We start from the raw sequence: 15,482 nt of genomic DNA on the forward strand, positions 1-15,482 counted from the left end.
GCTTTCGACGTCTTTCCTTATTCTTGGAAACGATAACTCAAGGTCCAAACCGAGCATGCCAAAAAGGATATGCTGGCTCTTTGTTTGACTAGAGGGCATGCAATCACTTAGCAAGATCATGGCCTGCTCATGCGACATGTAGGACGCCATTCGGCAGTCTAGGCCAATGATAGAGGTTCGATAAATGGTCAAGGACTTCACATTCCCAAGGAAAGTGAATTGGATTGTCTAGTGGTCAAGGACTTCACGTTCCCAAGGAATTAAGGAGATTAAGTTATAGCTAGTCCTAAGATGACGATAAAGAGATACACAAAGTAGTACCTTCAGACTCCTTGGTGATAAAGTCGTACAAATAGCTATTCATCTAGCCGACTTGTACCGATCATTGACATGTTTATACCACTACAAGAATTAAATTGTTTCTAAGATAAACCGAAATAAAGAGGATTAAGAGTCCAAAATAATTGGATTGTTATTGTTGTTGTTGTTGGAGTTGAATATGGGTTCCTAAAACCAACAATATTTTCTAAGTACCAAAAGGAAAAAAATACTAAACAAGAAGTACTAAATAGTTTTGTTCTTACATCTCACATCTTCTGAGAAACAATAGCGCAATATATATATATATATATATATATATATATATATATATATATATATATATTCAAAAAACTATTATATTTTATCAATTACATAGTTTACAAAATTATCTTTAATAATGTTTTTGAGGTGGTGATATTACAAGATATCAAACCTTGGGAGAGATAAAGGACCCTGGGTGCCTTGATAGGAATCAGACTCTCAAGGGCTGGAGCGGCCCAATGTATTTGGTGGTCTAAGGCCGTTTTATCTTTAAGGCCTTTCCTGCAGTGGGCCGGCTTAAGAAGAATTCACAGAAGGACCTTTTTTCTTTAAGATAGACCTGCAGTGGGCCGGCCGATTTGAGACCTTTCATGCGGTGGGCTTTCTTTGGGCCGGAGCCTTAAACGACCGCCTCAGTCGCCTAAGAATTGGGCCGACCCTGCTCAAGGGAAAGGCTCGAGCAAAGTCAGGTTGGTGTGCATACTCACTGCCTTGCTCAAATCTATCTTACTTTTAAAATTGCGGACAATGAAGCTCTTGCTAGCTATAGCTCGAAAACCAGACAGAAGAAGAAGCATAAGAGTTCTGATGAGAAGGATAACAATAGCAATGATGGCTCGCCATGGCCCTACCTCCTCTACAAACTCACTCCGCCACCAAAAGGCCAAGATCATGACGGTGGGGGCTAGTGCAGATTATGTGGGTTTGGGGGCTAATTAACTTAAAATACTCCTTAAGATTGTCTTGGACATCAATTTGCCGGCAGATAAATAGGCTAAATTATAAATAATTGTAGACAAAGGTAATGAAATAAGGAGAGAGAAGAGAAAGCTCCAATTATTAACCGGGTTAGATTGCATTTTAGGTTATTGACTAATTAATATTGTGTTTATACCATATCTTAACAATATAGTTGGAAGCTAAAAGCAAACACCACGTGGATTAAGTTTGATAAAATCAGAGTATGTGAGAATCACATGATTTTTACTGAGACTAGATTTAGTTCGGCTGTAAAATCACACTAAAGGGTGGAAAACTGGACCAAATAGATAAAATTCAGCTTTGATATGGAGAAGCGGGCCAAAAAGGTCAAGTCTTGACCATCAAAAATGATCGACAGAAGACTAAGATGACCATACCAGTCTTAGATTTTCTACAACAGAAGATGCCATTTGTAGGTTCAATGAAGAAAATTTGTCAACACAAGCAATATCAAGATAAGTTAAAAGGCCAATAAGGCATGCTATCGGTCTGGTAGTTGAAGAATAAATATACATATGCGTAGCCGAACGATGGTTGACAACAGTTTCCAGAACTATTAGGAGTGGAGACTAGATATGGAGAGCAATCGTCCAAGTTGATAGTTATATTATTTGTGGACAGTTACTTTTATCTTTACATTTACCTTACTCGTTCATTCTAGATATAGGCATAACTTAGCTTTCTACTATAGCTCAACGCTATATCCTTAGCATAGCCCAACCTATACTCTTCCACCATATCCCAACGCTAGTAGCATGCCCGCGCACGCATCCAGATTGTGCTTGGTCAAGCTTGGTGGCCCTTTTACCTCGACCAATTTTGGAGAATCCTAAGTTCCTTCGCTTGATCGAAATGGGACAGAAAAAGCGATATTTTCAATTTTCATAAAAACTAAAATTAGTTTTTTTAAAGAAAGTTGAAAACTGATGGATTATATTTAGCGACAATAGCGGCTGATGGCTTTTGTTTGGCTTGTTAAATTGGTAGAATTGGAATCCTCTCCAGTTCAGGGCGGTTATACTGGAAAGGGCTAATTCAGCAATCATGGCCATCCGAATTTGATACAATGGCCATGATTCTATAAGCCTTATACCGGGCATTTTCTCATGCATAGTTAGAGCCCATGCAATCACAGCCATTGTACCATACTTGGAAGTCCATGAGTATTCAACTGGCTCTCTCTATTTGGTACTGAATTGAAGAAGGTCCGAACTCAAACCGCAAATCTACCCCTAACCTCATTGTCAACATCCAAACAGCATCCAAAGTATTTTTTCAGTTGTGGACGGGCTCCCAGCTCCGTCCTTGCTACTTTTCTGTAAGCATTTGTTTTTCCTAAAGGGAATATAATCCACAACATCTTTAATCAATTTCCTCCTTTTTCTTTTCTTTTCCTTTCTCAAGAAGACTTTAATCCTCTTTCAAGCAACCCCCACCACAAATCAACCAAAAAATTCACATACTTTCGCAAATATAGTTTTACTTCAGAAATTATTTATAAATATGTATAATTTTCATTACCTTATATGTAGTTTCAGATTGTGCACAACTTGTACGCAGTTGTTGTCAAAACAAAAAAATTGTCAGAAAAGTATTTCATCGACAGTATTGCAAGTCATGTAATTCTTGATTCCTGACACGGCAGTTCCATAGCCAGCCGTTAACCTCAACGTTACACCCACCACGCAAAGCAGGGAGGAGTCTCCCACCACTGAGAAAAGAGAAACAGAGACTGTGAGGAACCTGGGGACACCAGGGCCACGACCTCTCTTCCTCCTCCTCCGCCGCCGCCATGGCCGCCGCCGGCCACCACCTCGGCCACCGCTCCCTCCGCCCCTTCCCCAAAAGAAAAGGCTTCTCTTCTCCTCGTCCCAAATCCCTCGTCTACTCCACCTCCCCCTGCTCTTCCCGCGGTTATCTCACCCTCCGGATCCGGTCCTCCGCCGGTGCCGCCGGTTATGTTTCTCCGAAGATCCCTCCCATGGTGGAGCAGCCCGGGGGGAAGATGGTGGTGGAGCTGGTGGGGGCCTTCAACGAGCTCACGGAGAGGATGGGCGGCGCCCTCTCCACTTCCTCCTCCTCTCGTCTCCTCTTCAAGTCTCTGAAGCTCTCCATCCCACTACTCCAGGCGCTTCCCTTGGCCCCCGGTGGCCGCTCACCGCTCTCCCGTGCCCTCTCCGTCGCCTATCTACTTGCTGATCTCCAGGTACGAGTTTTAACTTAGAAAAAAAAATAATTTTAAAAAATAAATAGACCAGAATTATCCTCATATTTTAAAAATCTTAAAATTTTTGTTCCTTCTTTCAAAAAAGTAGCGACTTTTTGAAAAGAGAGAACGTTGGTTTCTGAAATATTACGTCGCTTCAGTTTTCTGGATAGAGCCTAGACTCTACCGGAATTAATTCAAACATAATTTGATCTCTCTCTTTCTCACTGGTACCAAGTTTTTACTACGGTTATAGAGTTTTTCCACTCTTCAACTTTCTGTTTTCTATCTTTTTCTTATTTTCTGAGCATATGAAGAAGATCGCCGCAAGGCTGCATATAGGGGACAAATTATGTTCTTAAGATAGTGTGTATCACACCTGATCCAAGGAAGCTCTTTTCAATCTTCTGATTTTATTCTAACAGATTATTCCTATATAATATTTTTATAAAATAAGAATATAACAGTTTTTAGGCAAAATATTTCCAACACTCTGAATATCTGATATTACCCACTTAAAATGATTTCTTGGGGAAAAAATCATGCTATTATAATTTATTTTCTATTAAAAATTCATTCTTTAGTAGAAATCCATGTATTCCTCATTGCATTTTGTTCTTTTACTGAAATTGGATGAATAGATATGTTGGTAGCCTGGTTTTATTAGTAAATTATTTTGAGGGATGGAGTTCATTCTTGCTGATTCTGGGAATTACAGTCCACTTTGGTGTCTTCTCATGAGAAAACAGATTGGCTTTCTAATTCAGCTAATAAAAAGCTTTTCTCTGGTATATTAACTTTGCATCACTTTATGTAGAAAGAAAACTTTAGTAGACTAATTGTCACACGCCTGACCCAAGATCGCAAGTCGAAGGTCTTGACAATTGTCGCATATTCATAGAGAACTCTCCCCATAAGCATGCAAGGCATCTTATCACGATATCATAAAACAAACAGCAGAATAAATTTAAATAAGAAATGTTCAAACTTTAATTTAAATAACTAGAATCCAATTTTAATATCTCATAGAACTAACAATATTTAAAAAATCTTACATCAAACTTTAGTTAAATCTTAATCTAAATTTAAAGATGTCAAATTCAGCCTCTAGTCACTCTCTTGATTATAACTCCGTGTCATCTTAGTTCTCATTATCTACAAAGGGTAAGATATGGAGTAATGAGTTAGACATCCCAGTAAGTAATGAACATTACAACCAGATTAATCAGACAATAATAATAATATGCTGAAATTAAGCATGCAAAGTACATCAATTCAAAATTAGATTTAAATACTATTATTATTTCAAAATTCAAATTTTTGTTCATAAATCATTTTTTTTCAAAATATCAAAATTTTCTCGATAGCCAAAAACTATGACCACATCTAAGTGACATCGCATAACCCCCAATGGCAGTGTATCAAAGTGCCAATGTATAACCCCTAGTAACATGGTATCTAAGTGCCAACGTGCAACCTCCATTGGCTGGGTATCGAAGTGTCAACATACAACCCCCACTGGCTAGGTATCAAAATGCCAACATGCAACCGCCGCTGATAGGGTATTAAACTACCAACGTACAAATTCCACTGGTAGGGTATCGAAACATAGTCTGGTTGCGAGTCCAAAACTGTTTTGAATTAAAATTCTTTTTCTTCTCAAAAACATGTTCAATATTCCAAAGCGTAAGATACACAAAATCATATGAGATCAAAATCAATCGAGTATAATCCATATTAAAACCAATACGTTCGATCAAGCATCATACAATATTTTTTTAAAAAAAGGCATATATAATAATAAAACATTATGCATAAGTTCATAAATCAAGAATATTTCAATACATAAAATATATAATTTGCCGATACATCTAGAAAAAAGTTTACATTACTAACCTTGCAAACAAAACCAAACTATAGGTCTAAATAATTTTGACAATCCATCTTAGAACATAAACTCTGGCGAGTACTCAACAAAAATCTCCAATGAGCACCGTAGGCCAAGACCGTTGGAAATCAAGAGAAGGAGAAAAAATCAATAGTGGTCTAGCGATGGTGATCAGCAAAATCTGTCGACAGTGAGGCGAAAGGGGGTGGGGGGGTCTTTAAATAGTCATTGGAGGCTAGATTTTCTAGCTCCCATTGGAAATCAGGATGGAGAAGAAGTTCGTCTCCTACTCTAAGTCGAGCAGGGCCCTATTCATTTTTTTTCTTTTCCGTCTCCTACTCCAACTCTTACATCTAGGCTAATCAAGTGGACTAGGCCCAGTTTCTTATTAGTTGGGCTGGGTATTACATTCTTCCCTCCCTAAAAAAAATTTGTCCTCGAAATTTTCTTACCGAAGTTTTCAAAATTTAAGGGTTATTGCCTCAAGCAACCTTCTAATTTCAAAAATAAATCTTTCGTCTTATTATTGTTCTATCAGCTTAAAAAAATAATTAAAACCATTACACTTCCATTGTGCACTCTGATTCAAACTCACCAACACACCTATGTCAAATATAAGTTTCTAAGTTATATTACAATCAACATAAATTAATGTCACAATATCCTTAGTGTCTACCCATCTACCCTCATACTATGTCTGACTTTATATCATAATTTATCCACTTATGCTCTGACACCATAATAATTATCACGCCCCTGACTGAAGATCGCGGCAACCTCCGCATCCTCATAAAGAACTCTCCCCATAAGCATGCAAGGCATCTTATCACAATATCATAAAACAAGCAGCAGAAAAAATTTAAATAAGCAATATTTAAATTTTAATTTAAATAACTAGAATTCAATTTTAATGTCTCACGGAATCAACAATATTTAACAAATCTTCCATCAAACTCTAGTTAAATTCTGATCTAAATTTAAAGATGTCAAATTCAACCGCTAGTCACTCTTCTGATCATAACTTTGTGCCATCTTAGTTCTCGGATTTGTAAAAATAGTAAGATATAGAGTAATGAGTTAGACAACCCAGTAAGCAATGAAAACTTTAACCAGATTAATCAGGCAATAATAATAATATGCTGGAATTAAACATGCAAAGTATATCAATTCAAAACTAGATCTAAACACTATTGTCATTTCAAAATTTAAATTTTTGTTCATAAATCAATTTCTCGATAGCCAAGAACTATGACCATATCCAAGTGCTATTGCGTAACCCCCAATGGCTAAGTATTGAAGTGCCAACGTGCAACCCCCACTAGCAGAGTATCGAAGTGCCAACGTATAGCCCCCACTGTCTAGGTATTGAATTGCCAATGTGCAACCCCCAGTGGCAGGGTATCGAAGTGCCAACATGCAACCCCCACGAGCGGGTATCGAAATATAGTCTAGTTGCGAGTCCAAATTCGTTTTAAATTAAAACTCTTTTTCTTCTCAAAAGCATGTTCAGTGTTCTAAATCGTAAGATACACAAAATCATACGACATCGAAATTAATCGAGCATAATTCATATCGAAATTAATACATTCGATCAAGAATCATACAATATTTTAGAAAAAGGCATATATAATAATAAAACGTTATGCATAAAGTTTATACATCAAGAATAATTCAATTCAAAAAATATATATTTTTTTGATAAATCTAGGAAAAAGGTTTACATTACTTACCTTGCAAACGAAACCAAACTATAGGTCCAGATAATTTCAACAATCCCTCTTAGAACCTAAAACTCTAGCGAGCGCTCAACTAAAATCTCGAATGAGCACCGCGTGCCAAGACCATTGGAAGTTAAGAGGAGAAGGAGAAGGAACCAACAGTGGTCTAGTGGTAGTGATTGACAAAACTTGTTGGCGGTGAGGTGAAAGGGGGTGTGGAAATCTTTAAATAGCCGCTGGAGGCTAGGTTTTTAGCTTCCATAAGAAATCGGGATGGAGGAGTTTGTCTCCTACCCCGAGTCAGAAAATGGCGCTATCCCTTTTTTTTTTCTTTTTCTATCTCCTACTCCAACTCTTACATCTAAGCTGATCAAGTGGAATAGGCCTAGTTCTTTATTGGTTGGGTTGGGTATTATACAAATAGTATTAAATGAAGGAAGATGACAAGAAAAACTTAACAAATCATCAATTTATGTCGACTTGGCATCAATTTGGGTCATAGCATAATTGAACAAAATTTGAGAACATTATGGAAAGGATAGTAGATAAACATTTATGTGGATATATAAATATGTATTTTTCTGGGTCATTTTGCTGAAGTGGAATGAAAGGGATTTCTTCATCACATTTTAGATTTGAAACTCAATTGGCGTGTTTCACTATTGCTGTTATGAGTAAGAATGGACAACAATCAGTAGATAGAGCCATTCTTGTAATTCACCATCAAATAATTACTGACAAAACATATGTATGCATAAAAGAGAAAGCATGGGCTTATCTTTGTTTTCTCTGGGGCTTTCATATGATCAAACTGAGTAAATTTGCAGATGGATGCAGAAGTTATTTCGGCTGGCATACTGAGAGAAGTCCTAAAGGCGGGGGCTCTAACCATGCATGATGTCAAAAGCCAAATTGGTGCAAGTACTGCTCATTTGCTACATGAGTGCTTGCGGATAAGGCACATTCCTTCAAAGGTTGACATCGTGGATGATGAGCATGCTACTTTACTGAGGAAGTACTGTTTGACTTACTATGACATTCGGGCAGTGATTTTAGAGCTTGCTCTTAAACTTGACACGATGAAGCATCTTGATTTCCTTCCAAGATATCAGCAGCAGATAATGTCCCTTGAGGTTATGAAGATATATGCCCCTCTTGCCCATGCTGTTGGAGCAGGTGCCTTATCACTGGAGCTGGAGGACCTCTCGTTTCGATACTTGTTTCCCTATTCATATCTTTATGTTGATACATGGTTGAGAAGCTATGAAACAGATTGCAAGCACTTGATAGATGTGTACAAGGAGCAGCTTCTCCAAGCACTAAAGGCTGATGCCGAGTTGGAGGAGATTGTGGATGGCATCTTGATTCAAGGTCGATATAAAAGCCGTTTTAGCACTATGAAGAAGCTATTGAAAAATGGATCTAAGCCACAAGAAGTAAATGATCTTTTGGGTTTGAGGGTTATCTTGAATCCTCAACCTGGTGATAGTATGCTGGAGAGGGCGCATAGGGCTTGTTACAGGACACGTGAAGTGATCCAAACCCTCTGGAAGGAAATACCCGACAGGACAAAAGACTACATTGCCAGACCCAAACCAAATGGCTACAGAAGTTTACATGTGGCTGTTGATATCAGCGAACAAGGAAAGGTTAGACCAATGATGGAGATACAGATACGCACCACGGAGATGGACTCATTGGCAGTTGGTGGAGCTGCATCCCATTCATTGTACAAGGGCGGTCTTACTGATCCAGAAGAGGTGAGAAGCTCCTCACTTATGCAGTTCATTTATGTAATTTTCCTCATCAATGCAGTGAAACCAACTAATGATTTCCAAGAGTTTCAACTAAGGAAAATGAATTTCTGCATATTCTGATATGCTTTTATAGGACTATATCTATAACCTGTTACTCTAGATATGTGATTTGTTGGTGTCTATAGAGGATACGTACAGGTGCAGCCTGATGCAAAATTGAGCCAGAAAACTTAATTTTAGTTGCAGAAATAACTCTAGAATGGATAAGATGATATCATAAGACATTTACTTGAAATATAGCCTCATCTTCCACTCTTATGGCACTTGGCATTATATTTTTTGCCATGACATCTGAATTTCTTGTTGGTTCTCTCATGAAAACAGTCCCAGCTTCCACTAGCAAATTCGTAGGAGAATGCAGATTGGCTTGAAGCATTGATTGGCTACCCTTTGGTTAATTTGTCTTCTATTTGCAATGGCATCTAACATGCTTCTTCCCCTATACATATTTGAAGATCAGCTATCTTGTATTGAATGCTTCATGTAATGAGCTGCCAATACATCCTCTGCTTCATAAATCCCACTTTGGTTTGCCAACACACGCTCTCCATGTGCTCAGTAATTGTCTCATCCCCTTTATGCAATTTATGAAATCACTAGAAACTGAACCCAGAGCCTAATTGCTTGCTTGTATAAGAACACCAGTAATTGTCTTAAAATATAATAAGTTTGGAAAAATGAAGCCTGAAAAATACCCGGCCACATCAGTGATTCATGTGAGCTCATCTCTATATTAAGCCTGCCAATTGCTTGCTTGTATGAGAACTTTTCTTTTTTTTTAGAAGTGCAATATGCAGTTTTAACTTTACATATATATCAAGTTTTAGGTGGAAGCAAGAAGCAATTTTGGTTTGATGGCTTGTCTGTAGCATTAAGGATGTGTTCCTGCTTAAGATATTGCCATCCCTTTCATCTATGTTGTACCTGTCCAGAAGTCAATTTGAATTGAACTGCTTATAAGTTGGAGGTAGCATGATATAGCTTAGTTATTGTTTGATTGTTCAGTATTTTGTATGTAATTGTGATATCTACATGGAATTAGGGCTATCAAACAAATGAGCTAGTTGTGAGCAGCTTGTATTTGCTCAAAATTCAGCTCAGTATGAGCTTGCTCAATTAATAACTGAGCCAAACACAAGCTAGGTTTTTAAATTCGAAAGCCACATGAGCTGAACATGAGGTAGGCCCAGCTTGCTTGTTTTCAGCTCAATATAGCTCAAAATTGTAACTAATATAATTATATATTATGCTACTACTGAGCATGGGGTATCTAATTTGAATGACTGTGATCTTTTAGATTTTTTTTTTTAAAAAAAAGAAGATTAGTGCTGGTTGATGTAGATTAATAAATACACAAATTTGGGAGGTGTACTTCTGTCCCTCTTTTAGTGTACAAGTGATGTGTAACCATTTCAAGATGGGGGTGGTTACAACATGTAGAGTAGGGAGACGAGGGACCAGCACACTGTTCTTTTGTGAAAAGGATACTTGCGAGCCATTGGATTATATTCTGAACAGCTCAGTTTTTTATGCTCTTACGTTCAAAGGTTGGCCTAGCCCCCAATCTACCCCCTCTCCAAAAGTGCTGCAAGCCAGCTGCAATCTTTCTCATCTCCCCCCTTCCCTATTTTATTAAAACCTCTAGGCCCTCAGGCTCCATAGCCCCAAATCTTTAAGATAAGGTTCCTTACTCCACCTCCTCTCTTCTATTATCCTCCTCAGAGGTGGGCCGCAATGGGAAGGACTGAGGTCATTCTCTTTTTCCTTTAATTTTCTTGACAAAGGTCTACCATCAAATATGGCATGGACAGAGTTAACAATAGTGGAGGGTAGAGATCTGGATATCGTTGGACATTGATTTCAGTATTTTATGTCCAGAATTTCCTCTTCCATTCACACCAACGATGATGTATCTCTCCTCTTTTGTCCTTCTCCTTGCCTCAACAAGCTTAAACAAGCGGGCTTGAGCTTGGCTTGATGAGAAATGAGCAAACTTGAGCCAATTCATCCTAGCTCAAAACAAGCTCAAGCTGGCATTGCAGTACTTTAAGCCAAGTTCCAGCTGGGGGCAGCTTGCTCATGTTTGGGTCGTTTACACCCGTATATGTGGAATGCTTCCAAGTTCCAACAGCTTTAACTAGTCTTCTTCTGACTCCCAATCCTTTGATATAAACACTCTAAGTAAATTTTAAAAGAAAATTGTTTATTGGGCTCAAATGTGAGACTTAAAAACCAGTTAATGGATCATCCAACATTTCCTTTAGCCCCACCAATCGTGTTATGATCTCGTGCTGCTGATGGACGAGCAATGCAGACATACCCATATCTTAGTATTTAGAAATATATCTGGATTGCCTAGTTCTGAACCTCAGTCAAGTACTTGGTATGTGTCTTCCAATCTAGAATCATTTTGTCAATCAAGAGGCATATCATATGCATGGCTGTTGTTGGCAGCATGCTCCTTCGAAAACCTAGCAGCTATATCTTGTAGCTTCCCTTGAGCTTAATTAAACAAGACGACTATAAAGACATGAATTTCAGAACATCATGGAGTGAGTTGAAACTTTTTTTTTGCCTTTTACATCTTTTAACTTTCCTCATCTTACACTTTTAAAGGATTTGATAATTTCAATTATAAAATAGGTTCAAATTCATATCTGTTTGTACTCTTCAAGTAACTTACAACTGTACTCTTCTACTATCCTCACTGTCTTTTATCGTTAACATTTACTACTAATCCAATTGGAGAGAGAAGGAATTGCTTCCTCCAATCTGCTCAACTAAAATCTCTCTCTGAACGAGAGGAACAATAAAACAAAATGAACTTCTATAGGGAGGTAAAGTAGAGTTTTTACCCTATTTACTTTTTGCAAAACCAATGTACAAAATTATGATATAAGGCCTCCATCAATACTAGATCAATACTAGTTTGTTCCACCTCTCCAAATCTGAGCTGGATTCCTCATTTAGCTAAGATATGGAACTTTCTCAAAAATAGAAAAAAAATACAAAATTGTAAAATTGGCCTAGAAGCTAGCTGTCAATATCTACGTTAACTTTGTATTCTACTTTGTTGTCTAATGCTTCAAGGGTATGAGTTTAACCCTGGTCAATGTTTACTATAAATATTTGCTTGAGTTGCACCAAGCATATTAGATCCCTAAGCAGCCACCAATCAGATTCTTTTCAATCCCCATGGGTATATTGACCGGTCGCCATATTGTAGATCTCGAAAAACTTATCAAATTTCAAAAAGAAAAAAGACCAAAGATGGACGTTGTATGTGAAAGTTATGCCCTCAAGAAATTTTGCCTTGCACTTGCTCTGGATGTGGTAGATCTTGGTCCTGGACCCTATTAAGACATAACTGAATTACCCTAATTGGTCCGCAATGAATATGGTGATCATCCTAGATCAACTACACAAGATATGCAGAATTGTAACAGTTGGGCAACATGGAAAGATTTGGGAGATATATTAATGCTAAGTAGATGCAAACTAGTAAGGCATCTGGAGGACTGATTCTAGCTAAAGTGGATCTACAACACAGACCCTGCACATTCTCTATCTGATCTTCATCTTTATTTTGGTTAAGTTGATTTTTTTGGAAGGGGTTTGAGATGCTATAGGCTTCTTTAATTTAGGCAATATTAAGGTATATATGCTGCCTGTCCAATCCTAGTAGGTTCATACCTCCTCCTACAGTTTGTGGCTAATCCTAGATATCATTACCTTCTTGAAAGAAACCTAACTGAGGAGTACTCTTTTATGTTTAAGGAAGCCTACCTGAGTTGGAACTTGTTTAAAAGTAGGTTTATGTTTTATAGTATATTGCAGTTTTCGTTTGCCACTTTATTTTCAGCATTTGTTTTCTTTTGTCAACAGAATAATATCATTCTTTTGCATGAATTTATTAGTTTTATTTGGGGTGAACACCAGAAGATGCCACATAAAGAGAAGGGTTTTAGGTTTCTTGTTGAATGGCTAGAAGAGAGGTGGCAAGTGTTGTTCGAGTGACACAAGAGCAGACTTTACCATGAATGTGGGGAATGTTAGTCCTACTAATTCACAATATGTTGTAGTGTTTACTATGGAAGAATGGTAGAGAACATAAGAGAGTACACATTGAATACTGTTTCTGTAGATTCAAAAAGGGAGGAGGGAAAGAAATTACAAGGTTAGCCAATCTAAAGGTAATGTAAGTGGAGGTATCAGAGGACCAAAAGTTAAAAGCACAATAAATTGAACCTAATAGCATGCAGAAGTGGGGGAAAGTTTGAAGTACAAGTAAATCAAACCTAATAACATACAGAAGTGGGGGAAAGTTTCTAGTGCATGTGGGGAAAGAAATGGATTTTACCTCTAGCTAAAACGTGACCTTAAACCTTTCTAGAAATTGTTAGATTAGATTAGCAGGTAAGGACAAAGGTAAAATTGTTAAGTTTGTGACATCAGGTATTTATATATAATGGACAAAAATGTGAAGGAGTATGGTGCTTCTGAATACAAAGTTTTGTATAATGAGACATGGTATTTGGAGTGTTGCAAATGGGTCGGGTCAAACTAGATACAGGTCGGGTCAGATACAGGATAGACTAAAAATCTATCAACCCAAACCCAATCTGTTTATTAAACAGGTCAAAAATCCAGACTTGAAACTGACCATTTGATTAAATAGGAAATCTAAACCTGATCTACAATGGGTTAAAACAAGCGAAGTAGGTTAAACAGTTAAGCACTGCCGCCCTACTTGGAGCTAAATATATAAGCAAAAGATGAAAGCATTTAGTAATTGGAGCAAGTAATGTTGAGCAGGTGTGACAGCAAAGATGGGTTTGTAAATAGCAACTAGTCTTAGTGTATCTTATTGAAAATGTAACAGAGGATTTGAAAATTAAAGCTTTATCTGAGGCTTTAGCCCGTGATAGGGGGTAAATGGATGACTCATCGAGAGTATTAGACATTAATTCCTCCGAAATAATCTTTTTCCAATTAATTTTGAACCTTTTACATTTTATGAGCAAAATAATTCTCCAAAACGCTTACATGTTTATAACTCTTTGAATAATTCTCATATTTTGCACAGTTGATAACTTTGTATGCCAGACCACATGCATTTCAATCTTATCAGCAAGGAAGTATGGTGTCATTATTCAATTTTATAAAGCTTTTTATTTTTCTGTTGTAGGCATTGTCATTTACAACTCAAACTCATTACCCCTCACTATTTTATTTGTTCAGGCAAAACGGCTGAAGACAATTATGATGGCCGCAGCTGAACTTGCAGCTGTGCGTCTTAGGGATATACCATCTGCAAATCAGAGAGGGGCTCTAAAGATCAACCACAGAAACCGAGTGTTTCATCTTCTTGATAAAAATGGTGATGGGAGGATTAGTATCGAGGAACTTGCAGAAGTGATGGAAGAGCTTGGAGCTGGAGGTGAAGATGCACAGGAGCTAATGCAACTTCTGGATTCAAATAGTGATGGTTCATTGAGCTCTGAAGAGTTTGATTTGTTTCAGAGACAGGTAAAGTTTAGTAAATTAGATGAAAAGAGCTATATCTACACCTGAATAGGTGAGAAACAGCTTTACATGCTCTGTGAGCCAGACATATCCTTGTTTTGTCTGGGTACTCCACCATACAGCTGGTGGTGCTGCACAACATAGGGGGTGCGTGACCATGACACAGGTTTTCACACACTTTTCTAGCTTTCTGGTACTGCTTTAATCATGGATAATCAACATTTGCAACAGCGAAGTATTTGATTCAAACTGAAGCATGTTTTTGTAAAAAAGAGGGGCATCACAAAAGAATTATTAAGAAAATATATAAGCTAACATCACTTGAATGTGAACTCCAGGCCATTTTCGTATTATATTGTATAAACAGCCATGTTAAGTATGCCATATAAATATATCAACTTTTGCGCAAAAGATATTAAGTTTTAAATATTCAGGAAGACTGCATGAGCTATAATACTCTGGTTCTCGAGCACCAAAGAACCTAACTAAAACTAAAGGCCCCTCCATTTATTAAAAGTTGTTAGAATGAAATTCAAATGACTTGTTCCAATTAAAAGAAATTGCTTTTATGGTTCTCTCTATTGCTGAACTCAATAGCTTATTACTATTTTAGGTTGAACTTACGAGAAATTTGGAGGACAAAGATGATAACTACAGAACTCTGTTGGGGGAGAAGCTGCAGATTACTGACAGTACTGGCTTAATCCAGGTTTACCGCAAGGAGTTGGGCGACAAGCTGGCAGTTAGTTAAAACTATTGTAAGTGTATTGAACTGGAAGAAAATTAGAAACAAAAGGGCTATAATGTAGAGTAGTTTTTTGGTAGAGCTCTTGTATACCTGCTGTACTGAGTTCTATATATGGTAAAAATATGGTAGTGAAAACTGATTATCTGCAATTAGAGTTTAGTGTCACAATTGCTTTGAGGTTGTAAGAAACGACTGCAAATGTTTCAATCAAGGCTGTCACCAACCTTCTCAGAAA

The 15,482-nt window shown here is 37.5% G+C and overlaps 1 protein-coding gene across 1 annotated transcript; it reads left to right on the forward strand.

Annotated features, from left to right (window-relative positions):
- The first annotated feature begins 2,993 nt into the window (after positions 1-2,993).
- On the forward strand, positions 2,994-15,482 carry LOC103707682 (probable GTP diphosphokinase CRSH1, chloroplastic). Its single transcript, XM_008792264.3, has 4 exons — positions 2,994-3,550; positions 7,984-8,916; positions 14,215-14,502; positions 15,113-15,482. The coding sequence occupies exons 1-4, from the start codon at positions 3,137-3,139 to the stop codon at positions 15,248-15,250; spliced, it is 1,773 nt and encodes a 590-aa protein (XP_008790486.1). The 5' UTR covers positions 2,994-3,136; the 3' UTR covers positions 15,251-15,482.

The sequence above is a fragment of the Phoenix dactylifera genome, unplaced genomic scaffold (genome assembly GCF_009389715.1).
Source record: "Phoenix dactylifera cultivar Barhee BC4 unplaced genomic scaffold, palm_55x_up_171113_PBpolish2nd_filt_p 000502F, whole genome shotgun sequence".
NCBI lineage: Eukaryota > Viridiplantae > Streptophyta > Magnoliopsida > Arecales > Arecaceae > Phoenix > Phoenix dactylifera.

Bases quoted from the DNA above. Each gene is read 5' to 3' on its own strand.
- LOC103707682 (XM_008792264.3), top strand. From the start codon at position 3,137: ATGGCCGCCGCCGGCCACCACCTCGGCCACCGCTCCCTCCGCCCCTTC. The intron at 3,551-7,983 runs GTACGAGTTTTA...GTAAATTTGCAG, and splicing joins ATCTACTTGCTGATCTCCAG to ATGGATGCAGAAGTTATTTC. The intron at 8,917-14,214 runs GTGAGAAGCTCC...TTATTTGTTCAG, and splicing joins GTCTTACTGATCCAGAAGAG to GCAAAACGGCTGAAGACAAT.